The 15334-nt window shown below is 36.0% G+C and overlaps 1 protein-coding gene across 1 annotated transcript in view; it reads left to right on the top strand.

Annotated features, from left to right (window-relative positions):
- Positions 1-15334, top strand: part of ADGRE3 (adhesion G protein-coupled receptor E3) — a gene marked incomplete at both ends in the record, with an annotated part of 62428 nt that overhangs the window by 36960 nt on the left and 10134 nt on the right. The window contains 3 exons of the mRNA XM_080917432.1: positions 1335-1426; positions 3919-4099; positions 8246-8341. Of these exons, the coding sequence (XP_080773558.1) occupies positions 1335-1426; positions 3919-4099; positions 8246-8341 (369 nt within the window). The remainder of the gene's footprint in view (positions 1-1334; positions 1427-3918; positions 4100-8245; positions 8342-15334) is intronic.

Genomic DNA, 15334 nt, shown 5'->3' with positions numbered 1-15334 from the left:
AAGATAGATGTAAGTCTGAAAGCCTTTTGTTCCCAAGTACATTGGCATCATACATCTGCCTCTCATATGTTTATCTTCCATTAGCAAATTTTTAAGTGTAGTTTATATATATATATGTATATATGCATACACACACGCACACACATGAGACTATGGTCCTATTTACCCTGATTTATTTCCTCCAGCTCTCCTCTGAATGTCATGTCCTCTTCCTTTTTAAGATTACCAACTGAGTTAAGCTATGATATGTCACATATGGATAAATTTGTATTCCACAATGCAATTACAGATAGTCTGTCAGTGGGCATAAGCAAATATTTATTGAATCTTTTTCTTCTACTAAAAGTATTCCTTCTCTACCCATGATGGTGTTTTGTATTGCTTAATTTTCAGAGGGTTTTGTCTGGGTAACTATGATGGCTGTGAGATCATGAGCAAAATAAGCTTGTAATACACAGGAGACAGCATTTTCCAGCATCTCTTCTTCTCCATCAGCTTCTACATAAAGAATGTATATGTGTGTGTGTGTATATATATATATACATATATATATATATGTATGTATGTATAATTTTTTAAAGCCCTAGATTTGTTAAGTGATTTTTTCTTCAGAAAATATTGAATAATAATCCATCTACTGTATATAATGTGTTCCTAGATTTTAAAAATTTTAATCAATAATTTTGCCTAGGTCAATGTCATAAGGTTTATTGCTATACAGACCAATAATTGACCAAGGCTAATATTATAAAGGCAAACATTTAATTGGAGCTGCCTTATATTTTCAGAGATATAATCCATTATCATATTGGTAGGAAAAATATCAGCCTGCAGGCAGACGTGGTGTTGGAGGAGCCAAGATGTCTACATCTTGATCTTAAGGAAGACTGGAGGGGACTGTATTTTAAATTGTGGGGAACCTGCACATAGAAAAACTTAAATATCACCTACACACTGGCACACTACCTTCAACAAGGCCACGCCTCTTCCAACAAGGCCACAACTCCTATGAGTGCCACTCATTATAGCCAAGTATTCAAGCACATGAATCTATGGGAGGCAAAGCTTTTCAAACTACTACTGCCATGAATGAATAATAGCCTTTAATTTTCAGAATTTTCTATTTTAAGTAAAAACTACAGAAAATTATCAAAAATTGAAGGGAGCTATAATTGTATTATGGGCTGAACACAATACTTCAGAGAAGGTACATAGAACCTATAGGATGTCTGAATTATTGCCAAATGATTCTCAGATCCAACACCAGTTGTAGTATATGAAAAAAAAAGATCCTGAAGAAATCTCCAATTCATTTTCTCATGTGATTTCCACAGATAAACCTGGCATTCTACATTCAAGTTATATGGATTTTGAGAAGCAAACTCTCTTCTCTCAATAAAGACGTTTCTACACTTCAAGACACAAAGTAAGAATGCAGTAGAATCAGCTGTTCTCATTTCAACATTCTATACAAGAGAAACATGTATTTGAAAATATAATAATGTGTCCTGCTGAAGTTTATAGAGCTCTTGGTTAGCAGGATTGAAGCCCTGGCGTCTGTACCCAGACCACCAGATAAATACATAAAATCACACAAAACAAAATTCTCTATACTAAAACCCTGGGCATAACTAGGAAACCTGAATAGAAGAAGGGAACAACTCTACATTTCAGTTAAGCCAATGCAGTCTTTTAATTATGCACTGTTGATATTTTTATTTAATTATTGGCATAATATTGTTTATGTCAAATATATACCAAGAGCTTTGTTTTAATTTATTTTTTGTTATGACAAAATAACTGACAAATTAATGAAAAATGGGTTCTTTCTAACTGACTGGTTTGAACTTTTCATAGCAAAAATTGAGGGAAGGTCAGGGCAAGTAGAGATTGAAATATTTTGCTATACAGCATCCACAAATGAGAATATTATATGTATTTCTCTCTATATTTTATGCAGTGTAGCATCCCCGCTATGGGGCATAATACTGTGATACTGGGCAGAATATCCCTACTCAATTGATATAATCAAGCCAGTCCTTCAAAGATTCACGGTGGTTAGCCTTAATCTCATTATTCCCTCACAGATGTGCTCAGAATCAGGTGATTTAGGTGATTCTGGATTCTTCCAAGTATACATCAAATGCACCACAGCTCCTTCATTATTAACTTTATACCCAAACTTTTCACTTTTATGCCGTTACATTGTACTCATTGTCCTCACAGCCTCAGAGCCACATTGTAATTGGGCAACTAAACAATCCAAATGAAAAGCCTGTAAAGGCATTTATCATTTCAACAGAGTAAAACTCGGAGTTTTTGGGCATATACCCCAGAGACACTCCAATATACAACAAAGATACATGCACCGCAATGTTCATAGCAGCTCTATTTATAATAGCCAGAAGCTGGAAAGAACCCAGATATCCTTCAGTAGATGAATGGATACAAAAATTGTGGTACATTTACACAATGGAGTACTACTCAGCTATCAGAAACAATGACTTAACCAAATTCTTAAGAAAATGGTTGCATCTAGAGAATATCATCCTGAGTGAGATAACCCAGTCACAGAAGAACAGACATAATATGCAGTCACTGATATTGGGATGCTAACCCCAGAGGCTCGGATTGCCCCAGAAACAACTAACAGATTGTGTGAAGGTCAAGAAAAAAAAGAAAACAAAACAAAACAAAAAAAAAATTATCCTCAATCCTTACACACCAAGAAAACGTTGACTAATTCCGGGTTACATCCTGTTTTACATGTACTTTTTGCTCATTGTAACTAGTAAGACCTCAATGCAGAGTATCAAACCTTAAAAAAAAGAAAAAAAAAGCCAAGCACTGACAAAAATGTATTTGTATACATTTATGCAAAAATGTTTAAAATTTTTTTCTTTTATCTTTGTTTTTTAAAATAAAGTTTAAAAGAAAAAAGAAAAAAAAACCCGGAGTTTTAGTACATACATACAAAATTCCATAAGTGTGTACAGTTATAATTTTTCTCTAATTCTTCTTTTATTCTTTATATCCTGCCCTTCCACTCTTCCAAATTCCTGTCCACAATGCACTTCTACCCCAGATCCACTTCTCTGTTTCCCTTAAAAATACAAATCTCCCAGGGAAAACCACCAAACATGGCTTAGTACGCTAGGCACAAACCCTCATACCAAGGTTGGACGTGGAAACCCAGTAGGAGTAAAACCGTCCTAGGACACGGCAGGGTCAGAGACACCCTCCACTCCCACTGTTGGTAGTCCAACAAAACCATCAAGTTATACAGCCAAAAATATATGTTAACAATCATACAGGACTTTTTTTTTTTTTTTTTTTGCTGCAGTCTCTGTGAGCCCTACAAGCTCTGTTTCACTGATTCGTTTGGCTGTATTTGCATTGTATCCTTTACTCCCCTGCCTCCTATAGGCCTTCCTTCACATCTTCGGTGAGGGTCTGCTGGCTCCACCTAGGTTGGGGCTGTGAGTTTTGCATCTACATCCATTAATTTCTGGATTATGCCTGACTGATGATGATTAGGCTAGATACTGATCTATGCCAGCGGTAGATTATCATTAGGTTTCATTTTACTTACTAAATTTCCAGTCTTGTTTGGTTCTGTCCTGGGCCTCTGAGATATCCTGCCTATGCTTCTTGGCAAACCAGGAAGTGTTTGTTTTGTGTTGTAGGCCTCAGTTGGATCAATCTTTAGTTTACCACAGCCACAAGTTCTACACTACCATTACCTCAGCACATCTTGTGTGTAAATCTGGTAGAGTTTTAATAAGCAAAATATTTCTTAAAATTCTTAAAAATTAATAACCTAACACATGAAAATTACAATTTCCAGCAATCCAAATTAACCTGCAATAAAAGCCTAATGAAGAGTAGTTAAATTTTTTGTACTTTTTTTCCTTCCAGGATTATGACATTTAAAGCCATTGCTCAGCTATTTGTATTAGGATGTTCTTGGGGCATTGGCTTGTTTATTTTCATTGGAGTTGGGAAGACAGTGAAACTGATCATTACCTATCTGTTCACCATCATCAATGTCCTGCAGGGTGTTTTGGTATTCGTGGTACATTGTCTGCTTAATCGCCAGGTAAGACTGTCATTTGTCACAAATGTGGCTCTACATGTCTTTGACAATCTACTCATGTTCTATTTTTCACACTTCAATTTTGAAATTTTCATTTATTTATGATAGTTTTAAGTTTCACCTAGATAAAGCATACAATGTGTTTTATACATAGTCAGCCTCTAAGCATACATCTTAGAGGCGTGTAAAGATGAGGCTGTTCATTCTCCATTAACAAAGGTTCTTTATTATTATATTTTAAATCATAGTGACAAAAAAATATGATTAGAAAATTTTTTGTTCATATTATATAATTAACACTTTATTGACATAAAATTCATGAAATGAAAAAGTTTTCACTTGACAGTGACTTTGGTTGATGTTATGAATACAATGTGGGATATTGTTTGGTATTAAATGGGAAGGGGATCAAATATAAATCACATCTTAATCCTTGAAGCTTGCACATAGTAGTTACAGATATCATTATCATATTTGAGTTAACCATGAAGATGTATAATTTCCTGTAGTGATGTGTATTTTAGAAATGGACACAATGATATTTGACACAATCTACTTCACCCTCAAATCTTCTATTTAGCAGTTTGTTCTGTGACTGTGAAGATTATGCTTATTCTTTCTGAGTCAACATTATCCTCTGGAAATACTGCAGTGTCTTACTCTAAAGGGCTCAGAATCTATAGCAAAGTATAATGTAACCTACCAGCACACATGGTTTTTGTGAGAGTTGTTGTAATGATAATTTATTAGCTATGTGCAACCACCTTTAGTGGCCTTTCTCTTTGTTTGTTTGTTTGTTTGTTTGTTCGGCCAACATATAATAAGAACTCACTGTAATCTTAATGGGATTAGTATTCTTGGTGATCTTTAACCTTTCTCAAGCAAATTATTTCAACTAGAATTATATGCAGCTTGTGTGGTTTTGTTAAATCATGTTGAGGAGTACAAATTCAAAACTTATTTTTATTAATATATTCTCTCATATATTTTATCCCAACAGCAGTTTACCTCCCTCCTTTTCTCTAGACTCTTCCCCTATCTTTCCCTTCCCTGTCCTCTCCTCTTTTTTTTCTTCAAAAAAGGCAGGCCTCCAAGTAATATCAACTGAACATTGCATATCACATCACAATAATATTAGACACATCTCCACATCTTAATACTGTACTACTTAATTCTGTAGGACAAGGGTCTCCAAAGCAGACAAAACACCAGAAGCAGCCCCTGTTCATCTGTTAAGAGTCCCATAAAAATACAAGCTACAGAACTCTAGCATATATGGAGAGGGTCTAGCTTAGAAACATGCAGGCTTCCTGTTCATCTGCTTAGTCTCCGTGAGCTCCCATGAGTTCAGGCTAGTTGATTCTTTGGGTTTTCTTATGGTGTTATTGACCCTTCTGGTACCTAATAACTTTCCACTCATTTTAACTCAGGATACCCAGAGCTTGGCCCAATGTTTTCTGCACATCTCTGCATCTATTTTCATTAATTGCTGAATATAGCCTTTCTCATGGTGATTGTCAGACTCATATCTACAAGTATAGCAGATATCATTATAAATTATTTCATTGACTTTTATTTTATCTATCATGTTTACTTCTGGCCTAGGTTTCTGGGCAGTACTAGCCCTAGATTCTGGTACTCCAGGAAATTCCATGGTTGAGCTGTCAATTTTAGCATAGGTCTCAACATGGACCAGTGATTGATTAGCCCCACAATGAGACGGTACAAGTTGTAGATAAAAAATTTTGTGGAGTTTGGGAGGGTGTCCCAATCTTTCACTGGAAGACTTGTATGGTTATAGGCTATAGCTGGTTCTCTGTAACCACAAGTTTTAGTCACAGTTATTCTACTAGTTGTGTGAGAGTTTCTGTTGCCCCATATTTTTACAATGCACCCAAATTACCTGTCCCCCTATTACACTTGTCTCTCCCAGTACTCTCTCCCTCCATATTCCCCACATATGATCCCCCTCTACGCATTTCCAACCACACCAAGTCCACCCACAATATCTGTTGTCTCCCATTCCCAAAGAGATTAATGCATCCCCCTGAACCTTCATTGTTATTTAGCCTTTGTGGGTCTGTGGAGATTTTACTGAAGCAAGGTTAACCTTTATTATGCAGTTAATATCTACTTATAAGTGGATATATGCCATGTTTGTCTTTCTAGTCCACATTACCTTACTCAGAAAGATTTTTTCCTAGTTCCATCAATTTTCTGGAAAATTGTATGGTGCCATTGTTATATTTTGTTTATTATTATTGTTGTTATCATTATTATTCTTTATTATTATTATTATTATTATTATTATTATTAACATTCTAGCCATTGTCCACCTCAGTCCTGCCTCCCAACATTCTCATTCAATTCCTCCCCCCTTTGCCTCTGAGAAGGTACTCCCTAAGACCAGGCCTCTGCCTTCCCTGGTGCCCCAAGTCTACTGAGGATTAAATGTATCTTCTCCCACTGAGGGTTGACCAGACAGACATCTGCTATATTTGTGCCAGGGGCCTTGGACCAGCCCATGTATGCTCCTAATTAGTGGGTCAATGTCGGGGAACTCCCTGGGGTCTGTGGTAATTGAGACTGCTTGTCTTCTTATAAGGCCTCTCTCTCTTTCAGTTTCTTCAATCCTTCTTTTAACTCAACCATAGTGGTCCCTGACTTCAGGACAATTGCTGGGTACAAGTATCTTCTTCTGTTCCAGCTGCTGATAGAGCCTCTCAGAGGACTTCCATTATAGGTTTCTATCCGTAAGCATATAATAGCCTAAGTAGTAGTGTCAGGCCTTGATCCCCTCTCCCTCCATGAGATGGATTCCAAGTTGGGACAATCACTAGGTAGCCTTTACTTCAGTCTCTTCTCCATTTTTTCCCTGCAGTTATTTTAGACAGGAACAATACAGGGTCAGAAATATTGACTGTGGTGAGTAAACCTGTCCCTCTTCTTGAGCTCATGTCTATCTACAGGAGGTGGACTCTTCGAGTTCCCTCTCTCTAATGTTGGATATAATGGCTAAGGTCACCCAATTGAGTCCTTAGAGTCTATCATCTTCTGGGTCTCTGGTACATTCTAGAGGGTTCCCCCAACTTTAGAACAAGACAGATTATACAACTGTAGGATATACTTTCATATGCCATTATAAGTGTTACTGTCCTGGGATTTAGATCCTACCACCAGGTTAAAAATGGTTTTTTTCTATTGAATTAGTATAAATGTTAAATGCTATTTTCCATATTAAAAGCCTCACATATACCTATTGTTGAGTAAATTTTGGCAATAATCATCACACTCTCAACATCTTCTGCCTTTTCATCTTCATTATCACCACTACCACCACCATCATCTTCATTCAATCTTTATCCTGTTCATGATCAATATCACATCTATTATCATAGTATATCACTACCAAAATTATTATAATAATCATATTCCTATTCACTATTATCATTCTCACCATCATCACCACCATCAACATTGCCACTCTGATTACCACGATCATGATTGTACCTTTTATCATACTGATTGTCACCAGAATCACCATAATTATCATAATGACCATTATATATTATGACATTATTACCACCCATGCCATTGATATATTTTCAATGTTAACACTAAAATAATTATTATAATCACCATACTTATTAGCATCATTAATATCACTAGCATTATTCATCATCATCATCATCAACATCATCATCATCACTACCAATTTTGCCACTGTCATATAACATAACAATCATATTCGTCATTACCAGCCCCATCGTGACTATTAGCATTATCTCCATTATTATTACTGTGCTCATGATTATCATTACAACCATCGTGAGTGAGTGATCTTCCTTTATTATCTTAATCACTACTCCTACTATCATACAATTGCAATAACTATCAACATTTTCATTATCATCATCTGTACCACTATCACCACCAACAATATTATCATATCCTTATGGTTTTTTATATAGATATATTTTGGAGGACATCAAATTTAAATAAAATTAACATGGTCAAATATACACAGAATAGCAGTGAAATTGAAAAAGTAGCAGTTTGCATTTGTATCTTTTGAATTTCATGTTAGGTACACTTCCTTTTCTTGAACTAAGTTCAGGTGTAACCATAATTATAATTGTTCTTTTCCAGGTGCGAATGGAATATAAGAAGTGGTTTTACAGGCTGCAGAAAGAAACTGAAAGCGAAAGCACTGAAATGTCTCATTCTACTACTCACACCAAACTGGTAAGCTCAACTCTCTAGGATGGCTTTATATGACCATATCTAGTTTCATATGCAAACAAATTTCCTCTTTGTTCCTTGATAGAAAAAAATTAAAAATATGGCCTACAAAACACAGCCAGGGTTTTTAGATTTTGCAGCAAAATAGCTTTCTACATTCCTTAATTTCTTCTCTTTTCCTCCCTTCATTACTGCATTTTTTATACAAATGTCTCTCTCTACCCCACTCATGCCTTTCTTGAATGTCTTTTTCTTTCCCTGTTTCTCCAGTCTCCCAATTTCTTTCAATCTATCATTTTTGTATGTTCATTGTCAAGAGTGGGTATATGTTTCCTTCAGAAGATTCAAGACAGTTGTCATTAAACATAACCAATGGAAAATTCTGTAAGATACCACAGGATTCCTCAGTTTTTGGTAATATCAGTGATAACACTGAACTTTGCAGTGGAGTTGAGAACTCATATCTTTACCACTCTTTACCTTGGTGCTTTACAACCTATATCCTTTGAGAAAATACATATAACTTGTCATAGTTTTACTTAACAACATATGGACCGTCCTCTACTATGCTCTTTACTTCCCATCAGAACATTGCCCTGCTATTTTCACAACCTTTCCTGTCTATTGTAGTCTCATTTGACCATCTTAGTCCCCACAGCTGCAGAAGTTTGTCTATGGACTCCATGAATCAAGATTTTTCCAAATATTATAACCTTCTAGTATATTTTGTAAAGTTAGGATGCTTCTGAAGAGAGGTCCTGCTTTTAGCTCACTGTTGTTTTGAGGAGCAATGGAATTGAGTTATTAGCTTGTGCTAACCTTCATTTTAGTAATATCCACCCTCAAACCCATTGCAAAAGGCACTAAAAATGGTAGAATTATGGGTTGAGGAAAGAGTACATTTAGTAGAGTGTGTGTCCTGTAAGCAGAGGTTCAGTTTTGATCCCAAAACTTACCCAAGACCAGTATAAGCATGATGGTATATCTTTGTAATACCAGCCTGAGCAGATAAAGATAAATGATTCTTTGAGCTCTGTATACAGCTAGTTCAGATGAATAGGTGATCCCCTAGCCAATTAGAGACCCTGTGAAAAGATCAATGATATCTGATGAAATGACACTGAAGAATGTTTTCTGGCCCCATGTTTCCATATATGCATGCACTAATATAAACATCTGAGTGCTTTCACATAAAACTGAATCACTGTAGTTACTTTTACGTAGTTATTTATTAATTTACACCTTTTAGTCTAGCTTGCCTTATGCTTATACCATCTAGTTACCAAGAAATTTATTTTCAAAGTATTACAATGAACAGCTATGAGTATTGTACATAAATAAGAATTTCAAAGTATTACACAATGATATGACTACTGGCCATTTTATTGAACTATTATTACACTCAGCAATATTCTGACAAAGTATTTAATTTGATATTCAACCTTTTACTCAATCATTTTACAAACTTAAATTTTTATATAAGATCTCTTACTTTAAGTCAGCTCACTGACTCCATAAAATGAATGTCCAGAGAATTATACCATGTCCCAGTTTAAAAATAATCTCCCAATGGTTTGGTCACCAAATTGTGTAATATTCCTTTGTGTGTATGTATGAGTTATATATTTAAATATTTTTGTTAAATCATTAGCCAGTAATTCCTGATTTCTAAGCTAAGTGATGAGAAAACAAACCTAGATCAAAAGTTGGCATGATTAATCATTTTCCCCTACTAAGCAATCTCCCCGTGGCCAAAATAATTTATTGATAAATTTTGTTTTGTTTTCTGTGAATTTCATTAATACGTATGTGTTTTGCTTAAATTCCATTTTCTAAATCTTCTTTCTGTATTTTATACCAATTTTATTTCCAAATTATATGTTTACATTTAAAATTCCACTGTTCTACTTAATGTGGACAGATACAGTATCATTTACTAGAGTATGGATACACTCTTAGAAGCCACATGCATAGGTGTGGAACTTCATGATCGAATAGCAAATCCATTTGGAAAATTTATCTGGTTTTATCTTTTGCAGGTCTTGTGAATGCATTCAAAGCTGCTTTGAGTCCATATGTGCAGTAGCATTGTAATATCTAGCTACTGGGTATTGCCTCAGATGTCTCCTATCTCTGGCCCCCACTATCTATTTGATCATTTTAAATGCTGATATCTAAATTTGGGAGTCATAAGTTTTATCATGGGTGTCTCCAAAGATTCTTATTCTTTGTATGCTGACCTATTGTACATCTCTGTATTAATTGCTATATACTATACAAAGAAGCATGTCTAATAAGATTGGAAAGCTAAAATCATCTTTGGTATAAAAATACCAACAATAAAGAACTTTATTACTATGTCCATTTGACACATTGATATTACTGCATGATCCCTAGGATCTAGAACTTAGACAGGTAAATGATTTGGCCCATTTAATGCTCGCAGGCATAAGGTTCCTCTTGTAGTGGCCTTAAAATTCTATAAGAAAGTAGGTCTTAAATACAACGAGAAAGTTATGTTAGTTATAACTCTAGAATTTGTATACCAGTCATTATTTTAGCACAAAGTGTTCAGAGATAAAAAAAAAAATGTTGGGTGATTCTATTTCTAGCGATACATGAACAAATATCTACTCACTTCACTTAGGGAAACCCCCCAAGAAATGAAGGTAAAATCACCAAAATCTACTGTGGATAACCAGTGAGTTTTACTGAAGACACTCACTCTAGATATATGAGCTACAGCTTGCAAAGTTTCAACAGTAGTTTTCCTTAAATAATTGTCAAAGGTTTATAGTATATATTCCTCCCCATACTCTTTACATTATACTGCCCATCAATACCTGAACCCACTGAAACCTTCTTGTTGCATGATTTTTTTTTCTCAACTTCATAATAACCAGCTCCTGGTTTTGTTGATTCTTTCTATAGCTCTTTTTGTTTCTACTTGGTTAATTATAGCCCTGAGTTTGATTATTTCCTGCCATGTATTCCTCTTGGGTGTATCTGCTTCTTTTGTTCTAGAACCTTTCAGGTATGCTATTAAGCTACTATTATATGCCTTTTCCAGTTTCTTTTTAGAAGAACTAAGAGCTATGAGTTTTCCTCTTAGTACTTCTTTTGTCCATTGTGGTCTGATAGGATGCATGAAAATATTTTGATCATCTTGTATCTGTTGAGGCCTGTTTTGTGAAGGACTATATGGCCAATTTTGAAGAAGCTACCATGAGGTGCTCAGAAGTAGGTATATTCTTTGTTTTAGGATGAAATGTTTTATAGATACCTGTTAAATCCATTTGGTTCATAACCTCTGCTAGTTTCACTGTGTTTCTGTTCCGTTTCTACTTTCATGATGAGAGTTCCATGTCCATTGATGAGAGCTGGGTGTTGTGGTTTCTTCTATTATTGTGTGTGGTGCAATGCATGCTTTAAGCTTCAGTAGTGTTTCTTTTATAAATGTGGGTGCCCTTGTATTAAGAGCATAGATGTTCATGATTGAGAGTTCATCTTGATAGATTTTTTTTATTAGATGAGTAAAGTGTTTCCTTCCTTATCTTTTTTGATAACTTTTGGTTGAAAATCTATTTTTATTCAATATTAGTATGGCTACTCCAGCTTGTTTCTTGGGATCATTTGCTTGGAAAGATTTTTTCCCAGACTTTTACTCTTAGGTAGTGTCTGTATCTGTCACTGAGATAAGTTTCCTGTATGCAGCAAAATGCTGGATCCTGTTCACATATCTAGTCTAATAGTCACTGTCTATTTATTGGGGAATTGAGTCCATTAATGTTAAGAGATATTAAGGAATGGTGATTATTGTTTTCTGTTGTTAGAGGTAGGATTATGTCTGTGTGCTTTTCTTCTTCTGGGTTTGTTGCAATGAGATCATTTTCTTTCTTTTCCTAGGGTGTAATTTTCCTCCTTGTGTTGGAGTATTTCATGTTATCCTTTGTAGGGCTGGGTTTGTGGACAGATATTGTGTAGATTTGCTTTTGTCCTAGAATAGCTTGGCTTCTCTATCTATAGTAATTAAGAGTTTTAGGGTCTGTATGATGTCTGTCCAGGATCTTCTAGCTTTCATAGACTCTGTTGAGAAGACTGGTATAATTCTGATTGGTCTGCCTTTATGTTACTTTTCCTTTTCCCTTACTGACTTTAGTATTCTTTCTGTTTGAACATTTGTTGTTTTGACTATTATGTGTCCGGAGGAATTTCTTTTCTGGTCCAATCTATTTGGAGTTCTGTAGGCTTCTGGCATGTTCATGGTCTACTCTTTCTTTAGGTTAAGGACGTTTTCTTCTATAATTTCGTTGAAGATATTTAGTGGGCCTTTTAGTTGGAAGTTTTCGTTCTCTTCTACACCTATGATCCTTAGGTTTGGTCTTCCCATTGTGTCCTGACTTTTCTGGATGTTTTGGGTTAGAAGATTTTCAATTTTTGCATTTTCTGACTATTGTGTCAACATTTCCTATGTTATCTTCTGTCCCAGAGATCCTCTTTACCATCTCTTGTATTCTGTTGGTGATGCTTGCATCTATGACTCCTGAACTCTTTCCTAGGTTTTCTATCTCCAGGTTTGTTTCCTTTTGTGATTTCTTTATTGTTTCTATTTCCATTTGCAATTTCTTCACCTGTTGGTTGTGTTTTTCTGTATCACTTTAAGTGATCGTTGTGTTTCATCTTCAAGTGCTTCTACTTGTTTATATGTGTTCTCTTGTAACTCTTTAAGGGAGTTGTTAATATACTTCTTGAGGATCTCCATCATCATCATGAAGTATGATTTTAAGTATATATCTTGTTTTTATCTGTTGTGTTGGGATATCCACTACTTGCTGTGGTGGGAGAACTGGGTTCTAATGTTGCCAGGTTGTTTTTGGTTTCCATTGCTTTGGTTCTTGCACTTACCTCTTGCTATCTTGTTATTTGTAATTTTAGGTGATCTTGTCTCTGATTGGAGCTGGTCTCTCCTGTGGGTCTATTGGTCAGTGGGCCCATGGGTTCAGTAGGACAATTGTTCCTGGGTGTTCAACTCTCTGTGAGCTGACAGTGTGTCCTGATGTTCATGGCCCAGCTCTCTCTCTGGGCTGTAACAGATCATTCCCAGATATTCCTGTGCTGTCTGCACCCTGAGAGCTCCCAGTGGTCTCTCCCAGGATAGTCAGTGGGGAGGGATTAAAGGTATACCCATAAGCTTAGGTAGAAGAGCACTTTTGAGGCTCTTCTGGGTGCTCAGCAGTCTGTGGGCAGACCCTGAGTCCTGAGGGTGGTGACCTACTCTGTCTCTCAGTATTTTTCTTTTTGAATCTGCATTTCCTTACTCAAAATAGTTATGTCCAATTTAATCTATTTACCTGAGAATTTTTAATTTTGTTTCTTTATATCTGAATAAGACTGTTTTGTATAAGTATAAAATTTTCATAATCCATTTATTAGTTGAGGAATAAGCAGGGTATTTCTTTGTTTGAATAATTTGAGTAAAACAGCAGTGAACCTTGGTGAGCAAGGCTCCTCATAGTAAGATATAGATCCCTAAGTGGCCACTTGTTTTTGTTGGCATATTTGTTTTGGTTGATTTTTGTCAACTTGATACAACCCTTCATGTATCCAAAAACAGGTAACTGTAAGTGAAAAGATAAACCCAGAAGATTGTCTTATGGACAAGTCTGTGTATATATTCTTGATTCATGATTAATATTGTAGTAATTATTTAACTCTGAGTGGTCATATCCTTGAGCAAGTAGTCTTAGGGTCTATAAGAAATCATCCTGTGGAGACCCAGCCCAGTTTCATCAAGTCAGGTGGCCTGCACACCTACAGGTCACAAGAAGCTTAGAAGAGCTGCAGAAGCACTCTTCATCCTAAGTCAAAGGGTCATGGGCAGCTTGGAGGAGCTGCAGAGGTGCTTTTCCTTCTAAGGGGAAGGGTGAATCAACTTCTTTTACCCACTGTCCACACTGGGGGAGGGCATCCAGAACTCTCTTAATACAGGCAGCGGTACTGCCTGGGAGTGCACACTTCCGGACCAAGACCAGAACCAGCCCAGGAACTCACAGCCAGGACTGGGCTCTACCATCAGAACTCACAGTCTACCTTGAGAGAGGAACACCTAGGAACAATCTCTCTTTGGAGACCACAGACCTACAGACCCACAAGAAAGAAAAGCTCCAGTAAAAGACAACAAGATCACCTAGCATCTCCTATATCAAGATGGCAAGAGGCAAGCACAAGAATCTAAGAAACAGAAACCAAGAAAACCTGGCAACATCAGTACCCAGTTCTTCCACCACTGCAAATTGTGGATATCCCAACTCACCAGAAAAACAAGATTTAGACTTAAAATCATACTTCATGATGATGGTGGAGATCTTTGAGAAGCACATAAGTAGCACGCTTAAAGAAGTACAGGAAAACGAAGAGAACACATACAAACAAATTGAAGCCCTTAAAGAGGAAACAAAAAATCCCAAAGATCACTTAAAGAGCTACAGGAAAGCACAAACAACCAGGCGAAGGAACTGAAAACAGAAATAGAAACAATGAATAAATCACAAAAGGAGCTATCCCTAAATTTGGAAAACCTAGAAAAGACATCGGGAGTCATAGATGCTAGCATCACCAACAGAATACAAGAGATGGAGGACAGAATCTCAAGGGCAGAAGATACCATAGAAAGTATTGACACAACAGTCAGAGAAAATGCAAAAATCAAAAAGATTCTAACCCAAAACATCCAGGAAATCCAGGATGCAATGAGAAGACCAAACCTAAGGATAAAAGGTATAGAAGAGGGTGAAGACTATAAACTGAAAGGCCCAGTAAATATCTTCAACAAAATTATAGAAGTAAACTTCCATAACCTAAAAAAAGAGATGACCATGAATATACAAGAAGCATACAGAACCCCAGATAGACTGGGTTTCAGAAAATAAATCCTTCCTAACACATAATAGTCAAAACAACAAATGCTCAAAACAAATAAAAAATAGCAAAAGCAGT

Source organism: Micromys minutus (genome assembly GCF_963924665.1).
Source record: "Micromys minutus genome assembly, chromosome: 5".
Lineage (NCBI taxonomy): Eukaryota > Metazoa > Chordata > Mammalia > Rodentia > Muridae > Micromys > Micromys minutus.
This window is presented reverse-complemented; position numbering and strand designations above follow the sequence as displayed.